The sequence below is a fragment of the Myxine glutinosa genome, chromosome 8 (genome assembly GCF_964187855.1).
Source record: "Myxine glutinosa chromosome 8, kmMyxGlut1.1, whole genome shotgun sequence".
Classification (NCBI taxonomy): domain Eukaryota; kingdom Metazoa; phylum Chordata; class Myxini; order Myxiniformes; family Myxinidae; genus Myxine; species Myxine glutinosa.
Window position 1 is genome coordinate 47,939,530 of NC_136268.1, and position 24,072 is coordinate 47,963,601.

The following is a 24,072-nucleotide window of genomic DNA, read 5'->3' on the forward strand; positions in this document are numbered from 1 at the left end:
GATGGGGCGAGGACGCCCGAGGGAGACGTCGCACAAGAGGGCCACGCCCGCGCCGTCGAACGGCACCTCGGTGACGCGGAGGCCCGTGACGGCGGTCCGCAAGGCCTGGACGTCGGGGTCAGCGGCCTGGTCCGCTGCCATCCGGGCATAGTCGATGCCGAGGTGGACTGCGTGGGCGACGGCCCGGGAAAGGCAATCCGCCACCGGGTTGTCCTTCCCCGCGACGTGCTGGATGTCCGTCATGTACTCGGACATGGCCGAGAGGTGACGCTGCTGCCGGGCCGACCACGGCTCGGTGACCTTGCCCATCGCGAAGATCAGCAGCTTGTGGTCGACGAAGGCAGTGAACGCCCGGCCCTCGAGCAGATGGCGGAAGTGCCTGACCGCCAAGTGAAGTCTGAGCAACTCGCGGTCGAAGGTACTGTAACGGCGTTCGGGCGGGCGAAGCTGCCGGCTAAAGAACGCCAGTGGTTGCCAAGCTCCACGCACCCATTGCTCGTGCACCGCGCCCACCGCGTAGTCCGAGGCATCGGTGGTGAGGGCGATCGGTGCATCGGGCGCCGGGTGCGCGAGCATGGTGGCGTTAGCCAAGGCGAGCTTCGCGCCCGTGAACGCCGTGTCCATCTGCTCGGTCCAGGTAATGTCGCCTTTGCCCGGCTTACCTCGGAGAGCTTCGTGCAGGGGGCGCAGGAGCTGGGCGATACGGGGCAGGAACCGATGGTAAAAGTTCACCATGCCCAGGAACTCCTGCAGCCCTCTGATCATGCGGGGGCGCGGAAACCCCTTCACCGCCTCCACCTTGGCCGGCAGGGGGACAGCTCCGTGCCTGGTGACACGGTGCCCCAGAAAATCGATTGTGGCGGCGCCGAACCGGCACTTTGCGGGGTTCACAATCAGGCCATGCTGGCCCAGGCGTTCGAAGAGCGTGCGGAGGTGGCGTAGGTGCTCTTCGCGGGACGCGCTGGCGACGAGGATATCGTCCAGGTAGACGTAGACAAAATCCAAGTCGCGCAGGACGCTGGAACGCCTGAGCCGCATTCTTCAGACCGAAGGGCATGCGCAGGAACTCGAAGAGTCCGAATGGCGTGATGACCGCCGTCTTCGGGACGTCCTCCGGCCTGACGGGGACCTGATGGTAGCCGCGTATGAGGTCCACCTTCGAGAAGAAGGACCTGCCCGACAAACGGGCGGAAAAGTCCTGAATGTGGGGGACGGGGTAGCGGTCGGGAGTCGTGGCGTCATTGAGACGGCGATAGTCCCCGCACGGTCGCCATCCCCCGCCGGGCTTCGGCACGATGTGCAGCGGCGACGCCCAAGCGCTCTCTGAGCGCCGAATGATGCCGAGTCGCTCCAGGGTAGTGAACCCCGCTTTTGCCACCGCCAGCTTCGTCGGCTCGAGGCGGCGTGCCCGGGCGTAGACCGGTGGCCCGACGGTGGGTTGTGATGGGCCACCCCATGCTTGACGGCCCCCGCCGAGAAGGTGGGCCGTGTGAGGGCCGGGAAGCTGGCGAGGAGGTGGGTGAATGCGTCCGCTGCCGGAAGCGTACAGACCAACGTGGCCGGAACCGAATCGTTCGGCAAGCCGCTTGGCAAGCCGCTCGTTGAGCTGGGCAACGCACAAGCGAACGAGCTGAACGTCTCGGCCTGGACAAGCCGTCTGCGCTTGACGTCGACCAGGAGCCCATTAGCGCACAGGAAGTCCGCGCCAAGCAGTGCCATGGGCACGTCGGCGGTGACGAACGTCCATAGGAAAACCTGCCCTCCAAACCGCAGAGAGAGGCAGCGTTTTCCGTATGTACGGATGGGCGTCCCATTCGCGGCAAGCAGCGCGGGGCCCCCACCCACGGCGTGCTTGTCTGACGTGCCAGCGGGAATGACACTCACCTGCGCTCCCGTGTCGCACAGGTAACGGCGCCCAGAGAAGGTGTCCGTTATGAACAGCAGGCTGCTCGAACGGCCGGCGCTCATCGCCACTATTGAGCGCCGGCCCGGGCGTTTCCCGACCCATTGAAGGAGCACGGCGGATGACACCGCCGAGCTTCGTGGCCGAACTTGGCGTGGAACCAGCACCAGGTGGTGGAGCTGGAGGAGCGCGGCTGGCTCCGCCAGGCCGGTGGAGTTGGCGGGTTTCCCCGCGGTGGCGGTTTTCGCCGCGGCGGTGGGCGGGGCGTGGCGGCGTTCACGAGGTGCGTATCAGCATGCTGCTGAACATCAGCGCGCTGTAGAAGCTGATGCTGTGGAACATGCTGCTGAACATCAGCGTCGAGGGCCGTGACGGCCACGCCGACGCTCGCCCGCGTGTCCGAAGTGGCGAAGTACCTGTCCGCCTTGGCGGCCAATGCTCGGGGTTCCGTTAGCTCGGTCCCGGCCAACGCGAGGCGAACCTGCGCTGGAAGTTGGCGCCGGAAAAGCGCCCGGAATAGCGAACCGGGGGCTTCGTCGCCCAACAGTGACAGCATATGGTCCATTCGGACCGACGGGCGCGTCTCACCGAGCTCGGGGAGATCCAGGAGGCGGTCGGCCCGTGCGTCGTCCGAGAGGCCGAACGTGGCTAGGAGTAGCCGCTTGAGTGCCTCGTACTTGTGGCCGTCTGGTGGGTGGCGAAGGACGGACACAACTCGAGCGGCCGTGCCGGACCCGAGGGAGGCGACGACATGGCAGTAGCGCAGGTCGTCGTTGGTGAGGCGCCGAAGCTGAAATTGGGCTTCGGCTTGAACGAACCAGACTTCGGCCTGGGCCTCCCAAAATTCGGGAAGTTTAATCGCCATTGCCTTGTCGTTGGCCATTGCAATGGCGTCGTGTTCGGAAGGATCGCTACGGCAGATCCAACGTCGAGGGTCACCAGTAAAGCGCGGCGTTACGCGCGCTGCTTGTGAGCAAGGAGGAAGCGGACAAGCGGTAACATATAAAGGTCTTTATTGTAAGACTACACTGTAACACTGAAAATGCTCCGGGCTGGTCGCCCGGTGTATATCATGAGGCCACGCCTACCCCTCGGGCGTGGCCACCGCCCACTTGGTGCGTGGAATGATGTCACCACGCCAGTGGGCTTTTGTGTCCGCCACAGGGTGAAGATAACACAGAGAGGGTGAGATAGAGCGGCAGAAAAGAATTTTAGGACCCGTGGGCTGATGCCGTCTGGTCCAGTTGCAGAATCAGAGTCGAGCTTTGACAAAAACTTTTCCACATTGTCAGGAGAGAAGGACACAGAGTCCAGGAGAAGGTGGGTACATAGAAAGATGGGTACATAGAAAGAAAGACAATATTTTGAGGCAAACACAGTGTTGAGGCATTCGGCTTTTTCACGTGCGGTGTCAGCTGTGGAGCCTTTTGAGGTAAGGGAGGGGATGGAATGGCAACAAACACCAGAAACAGATTTGACCAGACACCACCAGGATTTGGAGGAGGGAGACAGGTTTGAGAGTTCAGTCTTGAGAGTAGAGAGATATTGTTTCCTGGCTCTCCTGAGGATAAACACACACTTGTTCCAAGCTTTGTGAAAGGAACTGAGATTACCCTCAGTTGGATTAGCCTTCCATGAGGTGAAGGCAAGTTGCTTCATGGCAACTGCTTTACCACAAGCTTCAGTGTACCAAGGATGGGAGGAAGAGGGAGGATGGGAGGAGGAGGGAGGATGGGAGGGGGATCTCGCGAGATCTTGGAGACGGCGGCAGGGATTTTCGAAGCTCCACACGGTCTCCACGTTTTTCGAAGTTAAGTCTGTTCACAATTGTATTTTGTCGAAACTGTATTTATCTTTCGGTGTGTGAAGTTATTGTGTGCAACTTTGGTTGTTTCTCGGTGTTTATCTTTCATAAATTGATCGTCTGTTTGCCGTGTCGCGAGCAAGGCCTTTGCCGCGTCGCGAACGATTTGAAATCGAAGTTAAGTGATTGTTCCCATTTGTATTTTCGTTAAAACTGTATTTATTTATGGTGTTGTACGTATATTGTGTCCCGACGAAGATTTTTCGGTGCAAATCTTTCATACCTGTATTGAAAATCGTGTTAATTCGTGTCGTGTCTTGAGGCCTTGTACAGTGTGCACTGTACAACCTTGAGGCTTTGTTTTTCTCAGCGGTCTGTCGTTTGTGATCCAATAACTTTCGTTCTCTGTATTCCCAGTCTTTTCACCCATAGCCTACTTCCTTGTGTAAATCTCAACTCAAAAAAAAAAAAAAAAAACAAAAAAAAAAACAACAACACATTTCCTTCTCTGTTCTCATTCGTTTATACATTCTTATTCGTTCGTTCGTTCTTCGACCACGTGTTTCTCCCCCATTTCCCCAGATAGTTTTCACTCATTAACCTTCAATGTTTACACTTTCCCCTCAAGTTATGTATTCCGTCATATTTTATAACACCTTTTTCTTCTTCTTCTTTAAAAGGCTGCTTTCGACTTGCTCACCAAATCAATTCATCCCAAAAAAAATATCCGTCTCCTATAGTGCCTTTTTTCTACATTCCCTAAACTCTCCTGCACTCCATCCTCCATCCAGCGTCCTTAAACGTATTTTTAACTCGAAGGTCACAAGAAACTCATTTTGCAATAAATGTTCGTTTCCCATAAATCGTACACTTTCAAAAATCCAATCTCACCCCTCCCCTCCAAATCTTCCCCATAACCCCTCCCCTCCAAATCTTCCCCATCACCCCTCCCCTCCAAATCTTCCCCATCACCCATCCCTTTCAAATCTCCCCCCTTGCCCCCTCCCTCCTAAACTAACCCCTCACCCCTCCCCGCCAAGACGCCCCCTCGCCCCTCCCCTCCTAGACTCCGGCCTCACCCCTCCCCCTCCAAATCTCCCCCATATCCCATCCCTTTCAAATCCCTCCCCTTGTCCCTTCCCTCCCAAACTCCCCCCTCACTCCTCCCCTTCAAATCTCCCCACCCTCATTGCTTCTCAATTTCCCCCCTCTCACTCCCCCTCCTCAAAGCGTCCTCCCCGCTTCTTCCCCCTTCAAACTCTCACCTCCATCTCCCCCAACCTTCTGCCTCGCTCTTCCCCCTCCTCAAATAACACCTCATTGTGGCTCACCCAATCACCATCAAACCTTTTGTCCGCCCCATCCTTCCCTTTCTCCGAGCTATTCTGAAATATCTGACACACCTTCAACAGCTCTCCCTACCTCTTCCACCTCTTCCACATCTTACCCTACCCCTCCTCCCCCCGTTCTGTATCTGATGCTCCCCCTTCCTCTTCATTAACGGTATGGACCTCAAACATCCGGGGCCTTCGTTCAAACTTAACTGATCTCTCCATACAAGTTGCTTCTGTCAAACCAGACGTGATCTGCTTAACAGAAACTTTCCTACTTTATGATGTCTCTGATTCCATAGTATCTCTCCCGGGCTACTCCCTCCTCCGGTATGATAGACCTGAGCCTCGTCCTGGAGGCGGGGTTGCTATCTTTATCAAAAACTCTCTTCCTCACTCGCCCTGCACTGCACTCTCTCCACCTCACCCCCAGGAATACCTCTGGCTACGGCTTCCCCTTCGCTCCCACCTCTTGTTCATATTTGTGTTGTACCGTCCACCAAACAGTGATGACTCCATCTACATCTCGCTGTCTGATGATATGGACCAACTTCTATCTACTCATCCCAACTCTCTCTTCCTCATATGTGGTGATTTCAACTGTCATCATGCCAGTTGGCTGGGTGTGGGTACCTCTCTCACCAGCCATGGCTCCTCAGCAAAGGACTTCTGCGACTCACTGGGACTGACACAATCTGTCAATTTCCCGACCCGGATCTCAGTCAACGGAACATCTTCTCTTCTGGACTTGGTTATGACTAACTTCCCTGAAAATGTCTGCTGCTCTTCTTCTGCTCCGATCGGATCATCTGATCATGTCCTTGTTAAAGTGGACATCTCTCTGACCATCCTCAGGGAGCCTGCTCAGCGTCGACGAGTCTGGCATTTCACTCAGGCCAACTGGCACGGTCTTCAAGCAGCCATCAATCATCTGGACTGGTCTCCCATCTCTACCACCTCTGACATCAACTCATCCTGGGAATTCTTCCAAAGTAAATTGCTCTCTCTCATGCACAGATTTATCCCATCTCGTCTTCAGTTGTCATACCCTTCCTCCCGTCCATGGTACACGGAATCTTGTGGTGAGGCTGTTGCCCAGAAACAACTTGCCTTCGTCTCCTGGAAAGCAAATCCAACGGAAGGAAATCTCATTTCCTTTCACAAAGCCCGAAACAAGTGTGTGTCCACCCTCAGGAGAGCCAGGAAACAATATCTCTCCGTTCTCAAGACCGAACTCTCTTATCTGTCTCCCTCTTCCAAATCCTGGTGGCGTCTGGTCAAATCCGTTTCTGGTGTTTGTTCCCCCTCCATCCCCTCCCTTACCTCAAATAGCTACACAGCTGACTCCGCACGTGAAAAAGCTGAATGCCTCAACTCTGTGTTTGCCTCTAAATCATGTGTCCCAAACCCATCCCTCTCTGTACCCACCATACCCAGTCGTACCCTGCTGCTCCTGGACTCCGTGTCCTTTCCTCCTGACAAGGTGGAAAAGTTTCTGTCAACCCTCGACTCTGATTCTGCAACTGGACCCGACGGCATCAGCCCATGGGTCCTAAAATCCTGCTCTGCTGCTCTATCTCACCCTCTCTCTGTTCTCTTCACCCTCTCTTTTGCTCAAGGTCAACTGCCATCTGCTTGGAAATCAGCCAACATCACCGCTTTGCACAAAAAAGGTGCAAAAACAGATCCTAGCAACTACAGACCAATCAGCCTTCTCCCAATTATCAGCAAAGTCATGGAATCCATCATTGCTTCGGATATGAAATCTTTCCTCTTCTCCAATGGCTTGATCTCTGATCATCAATTTGGTTTCAGACCAGGTCACTCTACTCTGGACATGCTGCTTCTGCTGTCTCAACAATGGATGGAGGTCCTCAATGCCAAACAGGAAATTAGAGCTGTCTCCCTCGACATATCACGTGCGTTCGACACGGTCTGGCACCCCGCTCTGCTCACCAAACTCTCCTCCTTTGGTATCCATGGAAATCTCCACGCATGGCTGGCGGACTTCCTCTCTAGTCGTCGTCAACGTGTGGCCCTGAATGGGTTTCTCTCATCTCCTCTTCCTGTTCAGGCTGGAGTTCCCCAAGGCAGTGTTCTGGGCCCCGTGCTTTTTCTAGTCTTCATCAATGATCTCTCTGACTCTCTCGAAAATCCTCTCTATCTCTTTGCTGATGACTCCACTCTCTGCCGCTCCATTCCTCTTCCCTCAGATCGGCAGTCTGCTGCCTCCTCACTCTCTGAAGACCTGGACAAAATCACAGACTGGTCAAACAAGTGGAACATGTCTTTCAATCCTGACAAATCTCACACTCTTACTATGTCTCTCCGAAAAGATCGACTGGACAACCCTCCCATCTACTTTCTCAACAATCCTCTCCAAGAAGTTCTGTCGCTCAAGATTTTGGGTCTCACTATCTGCCATGATCTTTCTTGGGAAAACCACATTTCCAAGCTGGCCTCCAAAGCCAGTCGCCGACTGGGCATCCTCCGTCGTGCGAAGTCCTTCCTCGGCACACATGAGCTCCTCACCACATACAAGGCTTTCATCCGCAGCTCAATGGAATACTGTTCTCCCCTATGGGCCGGTGCTCCTGCCTCACACCTAGCTCGGCTTCACGCTGTTGAAACCAAAGCTTTCAGAATTATTGGAATCTCCCGCGATGAAGCTATCTCTGAGGGCCTTTCACTCACTCACCGCAGGCAGGTAGGTGGTCTTTCTGTCTTCTACCGACTCCTCTCCGGCCTTGCACCCCCAGCTCTCTCTGTGCTCTGTCCCCCAAATATTCCTACAGGTCGCACAAGATCTGCCAGCAACCCTCTGATGGTTAAACTGCCGAAATCTCGGCTCTCTGCTCACCTTCACTCTTTCATTCCTCTTTTCTCCCGCCTCTGGAACAAACTCCCTCACTCCCTTCAATCCCACTCCTCCCTCCAGGTCTTTAAAACAGCTGTTCACCACCATCTCTTATCTTCCCCCATCCAAAACCTTGATCTTTTCTACCCCCGCTAATTCACCCCAGATCCACCTTGTTTGAAATTCCAACTTCTTTCCTGGAAGTCCTGGCAGTGTCCATATGTTTTATACCTCTCCCACCGCCCCCTTCCCACGCCCCCCCCCCCCAAAGCCCTCGCCCTCTCTCAGATCTCTCGATGTCTCCATGTCTCTCGGTCCCTGCTCTCAAATGTTGTGTTTGTGTCCTTCCCCCTCTCTCCCCATCTTGTCTACCGCTCCCTATGTTATATGTTTTATGTGTCGGTTTGTCTTTCTGTGTGATTAATGTTCGCTCTTTCACGAGCCTCGATCTTGTATACAAAAAAAAAAAAAAAAAAAAAAAAAAAAAAAACAACAACAACAAAGTATGACAATTGAAGATGAGATGGGATAAATCTGTGCATGAGAGAGAACAATTTACTTTGGAAAAATTCCCAGGAAGAGTTGATGTCAAGAGGCAGTAGAGATGGGAAACCAATCCAGATGATTGATGGCTGCTTGAAGACCGTGCCAGTCGGCCTGAGTGAAATGCCAGACTCGTCGACGCTGAGGAGGCTCTCTGAGAATGGCCAGAGAGATGTCCACTTTAAGAAGCACATGATCAGATGAACCGATTGGAGCAGAAGAAGAACAGCAGAAATTTGCAGGGAAGTTAGTCATAATCAAGTCTAGAACAGAAGATACTCCATTGACTGAGATCCGGGTCGGGAAATTGACAGATTGTGTCAGTCCCAGTGAGTCGCAGAAGTCCTTTGCTGAGGTGCCATGGCTGGTGTGAGAGTAACCCACACCCAGCCAGCTGGCATGATGACAGTTGAAGTCACCACATATGAGGAAGAGAGAGAGTTGGGATGAGTGGATAGAAGTTGGTCCATGTTGTCAGACAGGTAGATGTAAATAGAGTCATTGTAGCGGTTACCGGAAGCATGACACAATCACCTTGCACCGGCCGATGACGTAACCGGCGGGCGGTTACTTGCCCGGACTCGCCCAGACGTGTCCGGATTTGCCTTGCCCGGCGGACTCTCGATTTACATACCACGCCCCGTTGAGAGGCGTGGCTGACTTTTTTGCCAGGTTCGGGCAGAAGGCCAGAACATGCCACCCACCGTGCACTTTCGGCAGGTCGGGAAACGACCAGGCTGGCGCTCGCTGCCTGCCATGAGCGTCGGCCATTCAGGCAGCCTTCTGTTTATCACGGACACAGCGTCTGGGCGGCGTTTTTTGTGCGACACCGGTGCTCAGCTGAGCGTGATACCCGCCTCGGTGCAAGACCAACAGGCCGCGCTTTGCGGCCCCGCCTTGGTCGCCGCAAACGGCTCCTCCATCCGCACCTTCGGTTCGCGCAGCGACACACTCTGCTTTGGGGGCCAGCGCTTTAGGTGGGACTTCATCACGGCGAACATGCCCATGGCCCTGCTGGGTGCAGATTTTCTGGGCGCGCATGGGCTTTTGGTGGATGTCAAATGGCATCGGCTCATCAACGCGGAGACCTTCAGCTCACTCGCTTGCTCATTGAGCGGCTCCGCACCAACCAAGCTAGCCTGCACGCTCACGGCCGCGGACGATTTCACCCGCCTGCTCGCCGAGTTTCCCGCCCTCACGCAGCCGACGTTTTCAGCCATCGCCGTCAAACACGGCGTCGAACACCACATCCTGGCCACAGGTCCACCGGTCTATGCCAGGGCTCGTCGCCTTGACCCGACCAAACTCGCTGTGGCGAAGGCGGAATTCGACGCACTGGAGCGATTCGGCATTGTGCGGCGCTCGAATAGTGCATGGGCCTCGCCCCTGCACATCGTGCCCAAACTGGGTGGCGGATGGTGACCATGCGGCAATTACCGCCGCCTCAACGACGCCACCACCCCCGACTGGTACCCGATACCACACATACAGGACTTTTCCGCCCGTTTGGCGGGGCGGGTGATCTTTTCCACCTCATTCGGGGCTACCACCAGGTACTCGTCCGGCCGGCCGACGTGCCGAAGACGGCGGTAATTACACCTTTTGGCCTCTTCGAGTTCCTTCGCATGCCATTCGGCCTTAAGAACGCGGCCCAGGCCTTCCAGCAGCTGATGCACAGCGTGCTGCGCGACCTCACCTTCCTTTTCGTCTACTTGGATGACATTCTCGTCACCAGCACTTCCCGAGCGGAGCACCTCATCCACCTGCGCACGCTTTTTGAGTGCCTCGGCCAGCACGGCCTCATCATCAACCTGGCGAAATGCCAGTTTGGCGTAACGGCCGTCGACTTCCTGGGGCACCGCATCACGAAGCGCGGGGCCGTCCCGCTGCCTACCAAGGTGGAGGCAGTCACAAGTTTCCCACGCCCCCGCTCCATCAAGGCCCTACAGGAATTTTTGGGGATGGTAAATTTCTACCACCGGTTCGTGCCTCGCGCCGCCCAACTCATGCGCCCCCTGTATGAAGCCCTCCGGGGCAAGCCGGCCAAGCACGACGTCGCCTGGACAAAAGAGATGGACGAGGTGTTCACGGGCGCTAAGCTGGCCCTTGCCAACATGACCATGCTGGCGCACCCGGCGCTCGACTCACCCATCGCCCTCGCCACGGATGCTTCCAACTACACGGTGGGCACCGTGCATGAACAGTGGGTCAACGGGGCTTGGCAACCGCTGGCCTTCTTCAGCCGGCAGCTTCGCCCTAACGAGCGCAAGTATAGCGCTTTCGACCGCGAGCTCCTCGGCCTTTACCTGGCTGTTCGCCACTTCCGCCATCTTTTAGAGGGCCACCCGTTCACGGCGTTTGTGGACCACAAACCCCTGGTCTTCGCCATGGCCAAGGTTGCAGAGCCGTGGTCGGCCCACCAGCAGCGCCACCTCTCCGCCGTGTCCGAATTTACGACGGACATCTGGCACGTCACGGGCAAGGACAACGCTGTGGCCGATTGCCTCTCCCGCTCCGGCGCGAACGCCGTCCACCTCGGTGTGGACTTCGCCCGCATGGCGGCCGAACAGACCGCCGACCCCACGGTGCAAGCCCTCCGGACAGCGGACACAGGCCTGCGGTTGGCCGACATCCCCTTCGAGGACACAGGCACAGTTCTCCTGTGCGACGTTTCCCTGGGCCAACCTTGCCCCATCGTGCCCACCGGATGGCAGCGGCACATTTTTGACGGCCCTTCCCACCCGGGCCGGAAAGCGTCGCAGAAGCTCGTGGTAGCAAAGTTCGTCTGGCACGGGCTCCGTAAGGACGTCCGCGACTGGGCCAATGCCTGTGTCGCCTGCCAGCGCGCAAAGGTCCACCGGCACACCCAGGCCCCGTTGGCACCATTCGACGTGCCCGCGCGGCGCTTCGACCACGTCAATGTGGACCTGGTGGGACCCCTTCCCTCCTCGCGGGGCTTCACCCACCTCCTCACGATGGTGGACAGGACCACCAGGTGGCCGGAGGCCATCCCGCTGGCATCAACAACATCCGCCGACGTGGCGCAGGCCTTCATTGGCACCTGGATTGCCCGTTTCGGCACCCCCTCGGACATCTCCTCTGACAGAGGCCCGCAATTCACCTCCGAGGTTTGGGGCGCGGTCGCCCAGGCCTTGGGGGTCAAGCTACACCGTACCACGGCCTACCACCCCCAAGCCAATGGCTTGTGCGAGTGGTTCCACCGCTCGATGAAGGCCGCTCTCAGGGCCAGCCTCCAGGACGACGGTTGGGCTGACAGGCTCCCGTGGGTCCTATTGGGCCTCCGAACAGCCCCTAAAGAGGACCTCCAGGCTTCCACCGCCGAGCTGGTCTATGGCCAGCCACTGCGCGTGCCGGGCGAGTTCATCCCTGACGCCACCGGCCCCTGGTCCGCGGCTCGCCAACGCTCGGTCCTCCAGGAGGCCGCCAGGAGATTTGCCCCCGTGCCCACGTCCCACCACGGCTGCCCCCAACCCCACGTCCCCCCAAGCACTTCGCACTGCGGAGTACGTTTTTATCCGGAACGACGCACACCGGGGACCGCTCCGGTCACCATACGATGGACCTTTCCGGGTCCTGAAGGGGGACGACAAGTCGTTCATCATTGACATCGGCGGCAAACCGCATCTCCGTGGATAGAAGTTGACAGTTGACCGCATCTCCGTGGACCGCCTCATGCCGGCCCATTTGGACCTCGACCAACCTCCATGGTTGGCCCTTCCTCCACGACGGGGCCGTCCCCCGTCAACCAAGCCCCCCGCCCGACCATCCACCGCCACGCCACCTACCACTCCCACACGAATCGCCAGGGGTCGTTTCGGCCGGGTCATCAAGACCCCCCTCAAACTGACTCTCCCGGTGCAAGTTAATTCTGGGGGGGCGCATGTAGCGGTTACCGGAAGCATGACACAATCACCTTGCACCGGCCGATGACGTAACCGGCAGGCGGTTACTTGCCCGGACTCGCCCGGACATGTCCGGACTTGCCTTGCCCGGGCGGACTCTCGATTTGCATACCACGCACCGTTGAGAGGCGTGGCTGACTTTTTTGCATAACACGCCCCGCCTGAGAGGCGTGGCTTTTGTGTGGTGAACTTTTGATATAAATTGCCGCCCGTGTTAACGGGCTATTCAGTGCTTTTGAGTTCTTTCGAGTTGAGCTAGAATAAATAGCTCAGTGAAACTTCGTTCCTGGTGTCGTCCATTTTGTCCGGCTTTATCGTGAGAGCATAGCTCCACATCATCACTGTTTGGAGTATGGTACAACACACATCTGAACAAAAGGTGGGAGCGGAGAGGAAGCTGTAGCCAGAGGTGCTCCTGGGGGTGGGATGGAGAGAGGGCAGTGCAAGGAGAGTGAGGAACAGAGTTTTTGATAAAGATAGCAACCCCACCACCAGGACGAGGCTCAAGTATATCATACTGGAGGAGGGAGTAACCAGGAAGAGATATTAAGGAATCAGAGACATCTTGAAGAAGGAAAGTTTCTGTTAAGCAGATTACGTCTGGTTTGTCAGAAGCAACCTGTTTGGGGAGATCAATCAGGTTTGAGCAAAGGCCCCGGATGTTTGAGGTTCATACCGTTAAGGAAGAGGGAGGGGGAGCATCGGGTACAGGACAGGGGAGGTGAGGGGTAGGGTAAGATGAGGTGTGAGAGGGGGAGGTAGGGAGAGCTGTTGATAGTGTGTCGGAGATTGTAGAAGAGTTAGGAGAAAGGGAAAGATGAGGCGGAAAAAAGGTTTGATGGTGATGGGAAGAGGCACAGTGAGGTGTTGTTTGAGGGGGGGGAGGGGCAGAGCAAATTCGAAGGTTGGAGGAGGTTGAGGTATGTGATGGAAGGGAGAGGAGGGGGGAGGGGGGAGAATTGGAGAAAGATAGTAGGGGGGTAGATTAGAAGGGGAGGGGTGGGGGGGAGTTTTGAAGAGGAGGGGTGAGGGGGGAGTTTTGAAGGGGAGGGGTGAGGGGGGAGATTTAGAGGGGAGGAGTAAGGAGGGAGTTTTGGAGGGGAGGGGCGAGGGGGGAGTTTAGAAAGTGGATGATTTAGTGGCGGGGGACCTATGTACTCAATTTCAAGTTCGTGTGCAGTTCATATTAATTTTGGCCAGCCACTATAAATGTATTCTACTGGGTCCTACTAATCGGAAAAAATGATGTCGCCATTTTTTGCTGTTGACCTTTAGTGACCTTGACTCAAGGTCAAAGTTCAAACGTCATTATTACAGTGACCATACTTCATTCAAAGTATATCGACCTTGGTACCAAAATGTGGCAAATTCCACAAGGAACATTGATTATGACATTTGTTTTGTCATTTGCCCTCTCAGGTGTTTGCAATATGCAAATTAGTAAGCAAATGACCTAATTAGAGAAAAAATATGCATAATTAACATATAGTCTTCACCATACACGTAAATCCCATCACTTCGCATTATTATTGAATGCCAATCATTAGTTACCATCTCAAATGTGTTCTGCTGGATCCTAAACTGGAAAAATATGTTGCTTATTGTTTTCTGTTGACATGGTCTTGATATTAACTGACCTTTGACATGTACTTGACTTTACTTACCTTGACCCAAGGTGAAATGTCAAATGTCATTTAAACCATGTGATGGGATCAAGCAAAATCAGTCGGATGTCTAGAATATTGATTTTTGGATTCAAGTTTCCAATGCTTTTCCTTTTACTGTTCATTCATCATGCTCATTTGCTCATGTTGGTTGGGTTTTTAGCCATTGTTAGTATTTTTAACATTTAATTTGTTGCCTAAAAACACAAAATTGATTCTGGCAGATGTCCAAATCACTTTGCTTGTTCACAAGATTCTCCATCGTGCGTTCACGTGATTCCCACTAATTAATGAAAAACGAACATTTATTACAAACTGGGTTTATTGTGATTTTCAAGTCAGAGATCCATTTGAAAATGATAGAGGATGGGTGGAATGAAGGTGAGTTTAGAGAATGTAGAAAGGAATGACTGTAAGAGATTGAATTTTTTTTTTGGAAATGGAATGATTTGATGAGGAAATTGAAAAAAAGCCTTTTAAATAGGAAGAGAAACAGCGTGTTGTAATAAACCACTGAATAAAACACTGCATGGGAAAGTTTAAACATATTTAAACATAACCGTGAAAAACAATCTTGGAAAAGTCCCTGAAGTGAGGGCGTGGATCAGAGAAAGGAGAAAGGGTTCAATGAGATGGAGGAAACTAGAATTGGAAAGGCGAGTATCGGCTGGAGATGGAAGGAAGAGGTGGAAGAAAAGGAGATAAAGGGGGCAGGGCGAGACAACAAGCATGTGTCTGCGAGGAGAGAAGGAAATAATAATAAGAAAAAATTTTGTATTCAAAACGTTAGACAAAGGGTAGATGTTCGGGGAAGTGAGGGGGAGAAGAGAAAATCTAAGAAATAAGCAGTACAGCGAAGGAAAGAACTTAAATTCACAAAACACGGATGGGGGAGGGAAGCCTCAAGTTACCAGGCCGTGCACGTGGTGCGAACAGAAAACAATTAATTACAAATAAGTTTGCACGAATTGCAAACCAACACTAACTAGAAACATACAGTAACACATACACAATAAAATAACGAGTGGAAATTTGACAAAGACATGAATGAGAAAATACTTAAACTTTGATGCCGTGCAGAGGTCGAAGTCACTTCCTCGCTCGAGGGACCGGAAGCGGAGGTCAAATTCAAGAATTCGTTTTATATTCAAGATGGCTGCCAAACTACGTGACCTATGACATCATCATTTTCAAACTATATGCAACAATGGTGTTAGATGATATTTGTAAAATTTCGCATCGATAGGGTAAGCGGTTTAAGAGATATAATTATTTAATATTTTCCTTCAATCCAATATGGCTGCCACACCATGTGACCAATGATATTTTTGTGATCAACTTTGAATCACCATGCCTAGTCAATGACACATGTAAAGTTTCGAGTCAATCGATTTGGTGGTTTGGGAGATGTTTTTTTAAGGTTTTAGGTTAAATCCAATATGGCTGCCGAACCATGCGACCTACGATGTCAATACAAATGTACAGGTTTGCAAATGGTTTGCAAATGTACAGGTACAAATTTAAATATTTCAATACAAATGGGTCATAGAACATGTGCATGTAATTTCAGATTTTTAGGATAAGAATTTGATTAAAACATTTTTGGCTGGTATACCACTTCACCTATGATGTCATCATTATCATGCTTTTGTTTCCCCATTGGGAGTACTTGAAAATGTGCCAAGTTTCAATTTTTTCCATTCAGCGATTTCCGAGAAATATATTTTTAATTATTTGCATTTAATCCAAGATGGCTGCCATACCACGTGACCTATGACGTCACAATACACAATAGTCATAAAAAAACATTCTGCATAGGTGTCACTCCTACCCTGAACATTTCGTCTCAATCAGCCATGTGGTTGCTGAGAAAAACGAGGTTTAGCCCGTATGGATGAACGGACGGACGGACAACCCAAAAACATGACTCCGGCCACCTTCGGGGATGGAGGCATAAAAAAAACCGTAAATCAAGAACCAAATTGTCTACAGCCTGGATAGACTAGAAATAAGTGATGGTGTCCCACATTCGTGGATAATAAAATGTATACATGCATAAAAGATAAACCCCCCAAATAACGATTATACTGATTAAGAGAGCAATGGAACACTGGAATACCGCATTGCTATTAGAGCACTTGGAAGTAAAGATTGAGATACCAGGCGTGAAGATTCCTAGGTGACAGCCTTTCACCCTTCCTGTTTTGCCTTGCCCTTGACTCAATAAGCAACCTCATTTATGAGCAAGGACACGGATACACCATGACATTCAATAAAAGAATGTTCAAAGAGACAAGAAAGATAACACATCTACTGCACATGGATGACGTTAAGCGCTTTCTTATCGTCAAAAAATTGGCAGCACAACTGAAGCTAGTGAAATGACACTCCGATAGCATTCAAATGGAATTTGGCCAAGATAAATGTGCCAAGTGCACATCGTACAAGGTAAACCAACAGACGACATAAAAATCGACTTAAATACAGCAATACAGGAACTACAACAACAGGCATTTTAAGGCCATTTTCCCTGCTAGAGCGGGGTAGTCAAGTTCACTATGTTAACAAATGTAATTTTGTTCAAAAATTTGGGAGATTAGCAAACCTGTACTTTTTTGGAATCATCAGAGCATGAAGAATCCGAAAATCAATGTTGGCATTTTCAGCGACACAGATTTTGGATTTTCAAAATGGCCGCCATAAAATACATGTTTTGCGCTATCTCGGCTTCTAGTCAACCTAGGAACTTCATTAAATATGCTAATCCTATGTTTTCTGGGTCAAGGAATCCAATAAAGGCCTCAAAATAGTGCTCTGGACTATAGAAAAGCAACAAACAAAGGTAATTGAAAACCATTGTCTTTATATTTGTGATATAACTGCTTTACATAATACATGATATTGCAAGTCCTTTGAAGTTATAGGTATGGGTTTATAAAGCAAGAAAGCAGCCTTGTTAGTATCAGATTGAACTATAAGTCCTATACACAGGATCTACTAGGTCTATATCGTTCAGGAATATGCTTTTACAGATCTTCATCACTGTCCTGAGTGTCATTTTCGCAAAGGTGTCTACGCAAATGCCAACATTAATTTTTGGATTCCTCATGCTCTGAATATTCCAAAAATGTATAGTTTTGCTCATCTCCAAAAGTTTTGAACGAAAAAACATAGTGAACCTGACTAGGGGTTAGCCTTGCAATACAGGAATTAGACAAATGAAAAAGTTCCTGTTACATTTCTGCAAGCCATGCCAAGATGTCCGTGCAGGTTTCTTACTCTGAAAGCCCTAAGCAGTACCATTCCATGACCAAAGAGCAAAATTCTGAGGTCTTTGGTTTGAAGAAAGGTTACATTGTGGCGGACACGATGGCTCGCTGGCGCGGTGACATCATTCCGCGCACCAAGAGGGTGTCGGCCACGCCCGAGGGGTAGGCGTGGCCTCGGGATATACACGGGGCGCGCAGCCCCGAGCACGTCAGTGCTATAGTTGAGCTTTGGAATAAAGACTCTTTTTGGTTACCCGCGTTGTTGCTTTTCTTCTTGGCAAACAAGTCGTGCGCATAGCACCGCACTTCACTGGTGACCTCGACGCTGGTTCAGCCGCCGCTGACCAACAGAACGCGCCATGTCAAACAACGCGGTCGCAGTGAAGCTCCCTGAGTTTTGGGAAGCTCAGGCCGAGGTATGGTTCGTGCAGGCCGAGGCACAGTTCCAACTTCGAGGCGTAACGGCGGATGAGACGCGTTATTACCACGTCATCGCCGCCCTCGGGCCCAGCACAGCCGCCCGAGTCGTGTCCGTCCTGCGGATCCCACCGGCCGACCACAGGTACGAGGCGCTCAAGCGTCTCCTCATCGCCACGTTCGGCCTCACGGAGTGTGAACGGGCCGACCGCCTCCTGGACCTTCCCAAACTCGGCGACACATGACCATCGGTCCGGATGGAATACATGCTGTTGCTGCTGGGTGACAAAGCCCCGGATTTTTTTTATTCCGGGCGCTCTTTCTATGCCAGCTACCGGCACAGGTACGCCTCGCGTTGGCCGGTTCCAAAATAAAGGACAAGTTTTTTGCGGCTTGTGACATGCGGGCGAGAGTCGGTGCGGCCGTCGCGGATCCCGAGGCTGATGCTGCTGCACACCTCGTGGATCCCGAGGCTGATGCCGATGCACACCTCGTGGCCGCCGCCACGCCCCGCCCACCACCACCGCGAAAGCCGCGGCCTCCGCCTCCGCCGCAAACCTGGTGCCGTTTCCACGCCAGGTTTGGCCACAAGGCTAGGAATTGTTGCCCGCCGTGCTCGTTTGGCAAGTCGGGAAACGCCCGGGCCGGCACTCGGTAGCGGCCTACCACCCCCAGGCCAACGGCCTTTGCGAGCGCTTCCACCGCTCCTTGAAGGCCGCGCTCCGGGCCACCCTCCGCGACGGCGGCTGGGTCGACAGGCTCCCCTGGGTCCTGCTGGACCTCCGGACGGCGCCCAAGGACGACCTGCGCGCATCCACGGCGGAGTTGGTCTTCGGACAACCGCTGCGGGTGCCGGGCGAGTTTCTCCCCGACTCCACGGCACCATGGTCCGTGGTGCAGCAGTGCTCCGCACTGCAGGAGACCACCCGGAGGTTCGCCCCGGTGCCGACGGCGCACCATGGGTGCCCGCCAACGCACGTCGCCCCGGAGCTTCGCACGGCGGAGTACGTGTTCGTCTGCCACGACGCCCACCGGACACCGCTGCGGCCCCCGTACGATGGGCCCTTCCGCGTGCTGGAGACCGGGGCGAAACACTTCACCCTCGACATCGGCGGTACTCCTGACCGCGTTTTCATGGACCTCCTCAAGCCGGCCCACCTCGACGTGGACCACCTCCCGCCAGTGGCTCAGCCCCCGCGTCGGGGCCGCCCCCCGGCGGGCAGACCTCCGGCACCGCCCAGTCCCGCCGGCACGCCCCCCCCCCGGTCCTGCACCCATCCCAGGTGCCGCCGGAGGCATCCCAGATGACATCCCGGTAACCCAGACGCCGCCAGCCGCCAGAGGGTGCTTCGGCCGGGTCATCCGTTTGCCCCGCAAACTGACCCTTCAGGTGCGCGGGAATTCTGGGGGGGCGCGTGTGGCGGACACGATGGCGCGCTGGCGCGGTGACATCATTCCGCGCACCAAGAGGGTGTCGGCCACGCCCGAGGGGTAGGCGTGGCCTCGGGATATACACGGGGTGCGCAGCCCCGAGCACGTCAGTGCTATAGTTGAGCTTTGGAATAAAGACTCTTTTTGGTTACCCGCGTTGTTGCTTATCTTCTTGGCAAACAAGTCGTGCGCATAGCACCGCACTTCAACATCATGCACAGCATCATTACATTGTCGTGATTTCGACCTCACTCAGAATTTGCTTGTGTACATGTTATATGTAAGATTGCAGGCTAACAAATTTTTGCGTTGACGACACCTGTAAATACGTGGAGGCATACATCTGGATTGGGAAAATTTATATTAAAGTAATAATCTAATCACAGCATGACATTACAGTTCTAAACTCAGCCCAAGATGGCCTGTTATGTGATTTATGAAGTGCATTACTTGGTATATTCATCACTGTGTCTCTTTAGATTTTTCTTTATCTTTGTCATCCCTCCCACAGTATATGGCTATGGAACATTAGCAGTTGTAGTCGTTTGCTGCTGTTCGTTCACGGGAGCATCCATCTTGCTGTGCTCTTGCGGTAAATCTTCCACGGGGACCGCAGGCTTCTCCATGACGTCTCCAGTGCTGCAGTTTGCTATTGGTCTTGCCATTGGCTGTCTCACTGGAGATGCTATATTCCACCTTGTCCCACAGGTGGCTGATTGTCTGTCTGCATTTACTATACCACCCACTGGAAAAGTGCCTTAGACATCTTGTTTGGTGGTTTTAAAGAATGTTTTGGCTTTGCTTACAAATGTCTTAACCCTGCATCAACCATGTATTGGGCTAAGAAAGCACGAGTTGCAATTTCATATTCAAATTGTTACAATCGCTATTAGTGCGTTTTATAGAGATTGAGGGTTTTTCATCACATGATCACGATCTTGGGGGTTTGGGGGTCTGAGGACCAGGTCATCGTGGTTCAGTCACAGTAACACATCCGAATGGTTCTGAGTTCTTCCGACTGAGCGCCAAATGCACGAGATAACATTTTAACGCAACTGATACGGTCGACTCTTTTACGTGGGCGCACAAGAGCCAAGCAAATCCCGGGACATCGTAACTGTGTAACATTGCCTATTTTATTAATCATCCTACCATTTCGATGACTTATTGGTGCACAGACGTGCACGGTATGTACCCAAAATCTCGACAAACAGAATTAAATGCACTTCAAATTCAACTTAAAGTTTCAATCACAATGGGCAATATCAAATTAATAAAGTAGTAAGTCAGATCCATCTTCAAGAATGAAGGTACCACCAGCTAGTATACTTATGGATAACCATTGTTTCATTAGACCATGTTTATCGGCACTCCTTTCAGTAACCTGGAACACAGAAATGTCCGCTAGCGCTCATGCTGCCCACATGCTCAGTTTGCCTAATGTGGGATGCACGCCACATTTACCTCGATAAATCATTGATGATGTTCGTTTGATCATCATGTACATATCATAATTGACATGATATGTACATGATAATACAGCGTCCAATTCAGAACCACGTGGCACATCCACTAACACCAGACGAAATCGCAAAATCTGTGAAACAGGTCAAATGTGGAAAAGCCCCCTGGTTCGAACGGTATTCCGATCGAGCTGTTGAAGTATGGAGGCCATGATCTGGGTACAGCGTTGTCGGTGTTGTTCAATGAAATTTGGGAGGCCGGGGATGTTCCTCAAGAATGGCGTGACACAAAATTAATCACTTTGTTCAAAGGAAAGGGCGATCGCTCAGATTGTGGAAACCACCGCGGAATCTCGTTGTTGAGCATAACAGGCAAAGTCATCGCGAAACTGCTGCTCAATCGACTGGTGGACAATATCAGTGAGGCAACGCTTCCGGAATCACAGTCCGGCTTCCATTCAAATAGGAGCACAATTCATATGGTGTTCACAGCGAGGCAAATCCAGGAAAAAGCAATGGAACAAAACCAGGATTTGTACATGGTCTTTGTCGACCTGACGAAGGCCTTCGACACGATGAACAGAGACGCACTCTGGAAACTTCTTGCTCGCTATGGATGTCCAGACCACTTCATCAAGTTGCTGCGGAGTTTTCACGACAAAATGAGAGGCAAAGTGGCGGTAGACGGGGATGAGACGGACGTATTCAGCATTACGACGGGAGTAAAACAAGGCTGTGTGCTTGCGCCAACCATGCTTGGGGTCTATCTAGCGGCGGCTATCGAGCGTGCCTCGAACGATCTGGAGCCTGGCATACACGTCCGTTCTCGTGCTGACGGAAACCTCTACAACCTCCGACGTCTAAAAGCCTACACAAAGACCAAGACCATGGTAATACGTGACCTGCTGTTTGCCGATGATACAGCCTTGATTGCCCACATACAAGAGGAAATGCAGCGTATCGTTGACCGTTTTGCTGAGGCCATGGAGGCGTTTGGTCTGGTTATCAGTTTGCAAAAGACCGTGGGTTTGTACCAACCAGCGCCGGGAAGCCCGTACCTTGAACCAGCAATTACGATCGGGGGTCACGTATTGTCAGTCACAAAAGAATTCACGTACCTGGACACGTGCTTATCGAATACCGCAACCATGGACAAGGAAATCGACCAAAGAATCCGCAAAGCGAGTGTTTCGTTTGCCCGACTCCACAGCAGAGTCTGGAAAGAACGTGCGCTCAAAGTGAACACAAAATTGGCCGTGTACAAAGCATTTGTCATCCCCTCTCTCCTGGACAGAGCCGAATCTTGGAATTGCTATGCACGCCACTTTCGCAGACCGAATGGCTTTCACTCCCGATGCCCACGACAAATTCTAGGCATCCATTGGTCCGATCTCGTGCCGGATACGGAAGTACTCGAGCGAGCTGAAATGCAATCCATCACATGCACCCTGCAAAAGGCCCAGCGCCATGTGTTGAGGATGGACGCAGACAGGATCCCACGTTTTATTTTTATGGGAGAACTGCACGAAAGGAGAGAGATCAGTGGGTCGGCCCAAACTGCGTTTCAAGGATACACTGCGTGCACATTTGAAAGAATGTGACATCCCGCTCGACAATTTACAAGCTCTGTCCAGTGATCGACCGAAATGGTGTAGCCTGATCCATACACGATGCGACTCCGCGGAAAAGGGTCGTAGGGCCTATAGATGTCGCCAAAGAAGCCGCAGAAAACGTAAGGAACGCGAGCGGCAACCGGTGCCTGCCGACTCTAAATGGATTTGTACAACTTGTGGACGCCGATGCAAATCGCCACTCGGACTGTATAGCCACAAGCGGGTTCACAAGAATTGAACACCAACGCCGTAACGGCGGTGCGACATGATGGTATATATATACATTATACATATCATAACATCCATTCCAAAAAAAAAACAAAAAACTAATGTGTATGGCATTGAAAGAAAGCGAATGGTTTCAAGTCATCTTCTTGGAAAAGTTTATTGTACAGTTTGGGGGTAGACGCAAATGTTGTAACATGTACCACAATAATGTTTTTAACATAAATAATAATAACAAATGTTGCTAGCAGATATCAAAGCTTACAAGCATTAGTGCTCAGAGTTGAAAAGATGAACCATGACACACCTTCAAATTTATCATTTCTGAAATTGGCATAACTGGCCTATAAAATAAAGTTGTTGTTTTTTGTTTTTTAAATACAGAATCGAGGCTCGTGTAAGAGCTAACACATTGAACATGAAAACATGCACAGACACATAAAACATGCAATGAAGGGAGCGGGAAACAAGAGGGGGAGAGAGGGACGTACACAAGCACAAGAACAGAAGAGAACAGGGACGTCGGTAGATCTGTGGAAGGGGGAGGGCTGGGGAAGGAGGGAGGGGTACATGGTATAAAGCAAATGAACACTTTTAGGAATTACAGGAAAGAAGTTGAGGATTTAAAGAGGCGGATTTGGTGTGTTTTAACGGGGGTAGAAAAGATCAAGGTTTTGGATGGGGGAAGATAAGAGATGGTGGTGAACAGCTGTTTTAAGGACCTGGAGGGAGGAGTGGGATTGAAGGGAGTGAGGGAGTTTGTTCCAGACGCGGGAGAAAAGAGGAATGAAAGAGTGAAGGTGAGCAGACAGTCTTGATTTGGCAGTTTCACCAGGAGAGGGTTGCTGGTATATCTTGTGTGTCCTGCAGGAATATTTGGGGGTCAGAGCACAGAAAGAGCAGGGGGGAGCTAGACCGGAGAGGAGTCGGTAGAAGACAGAAAGACCACCTACCAGCCTGCGGTGAGAGAGAGAAAGGCCCTCAGAATCAGCTTCATCTCGGGAGATTCCAATAATTCTGAATGCTTTGGTTTCAACCACGTGAAGCAGAGGTCGGTGTGAGGCAGGAGCACCAGCCAGAGGGGAGAACAGTATTCCCTTGAGCTGCGGATGAAAGCCTTGTATGTGGTGAGGAGCTCAGAAGTGCCCAGAAAGGACTTCGCACCACGGAGGATGCCCAGTCAGCGACTGGCTTTTGAGGCCAGCTTGGAAATGTGGTTTTCCCAGGAAAGATCATGGCAGATAGTGAGACTCAAAAGCTTGAGTGACAGAACTTCTTCAAGAGGATTGTTCAGAAAGTAGATGGGAGGGTTGTCCAGACGGTCTTTTCGGAGAGACAAAGTGAGAGTGTGAGATTTGTCAGGATTGAAAGACATGTTCCACTTGTTTGACCAATCTGTGATTATGTCCAGGTCTGCAGAGAGTGAAGAGGCTGCAGACTGCTGATCTGAGGGATGATGTATGGAGCGGCAGAGAGTGGAGTCATCAGAAAAGAGATAGAGAGGATTTTCCAGAGAGTCGGAGAGATCATTGATGAAGACCAGAAAAAGCACAGGGCCCAGAACACTGCCTTGGGGAACTCCAGCCTGAACAGGAAGGGGAGAAGAGAGAATTCCATTCAGGGCCACAC

At 52.1% G+C, this 24,072-nt stretch overlaps 1 protein-coding gene across 1 annotated transcript in view; it reads left to right on the top strand.

Moving 5' to 3' along the window:
* The window catches only part of LOC137432462 (zinc transporter ZIP4-like), a 93,345-nt gene that overhangs the window by 28,458 nt on the left and 40,815 nt on the right, over nucleotides 1-24,072 (top strand). The window contains exon 4 of the mRNA XM_068124421.2: nucleotides 19,654-19,850. Coding sequence (XP_067980522.1) covers nucleotides 19,654-19,850 — 197 coding nt within the window. The remainder of the gene's footprint in view (nucleotides 1-19,653; nucleotides 19,851-24,072) is intronic.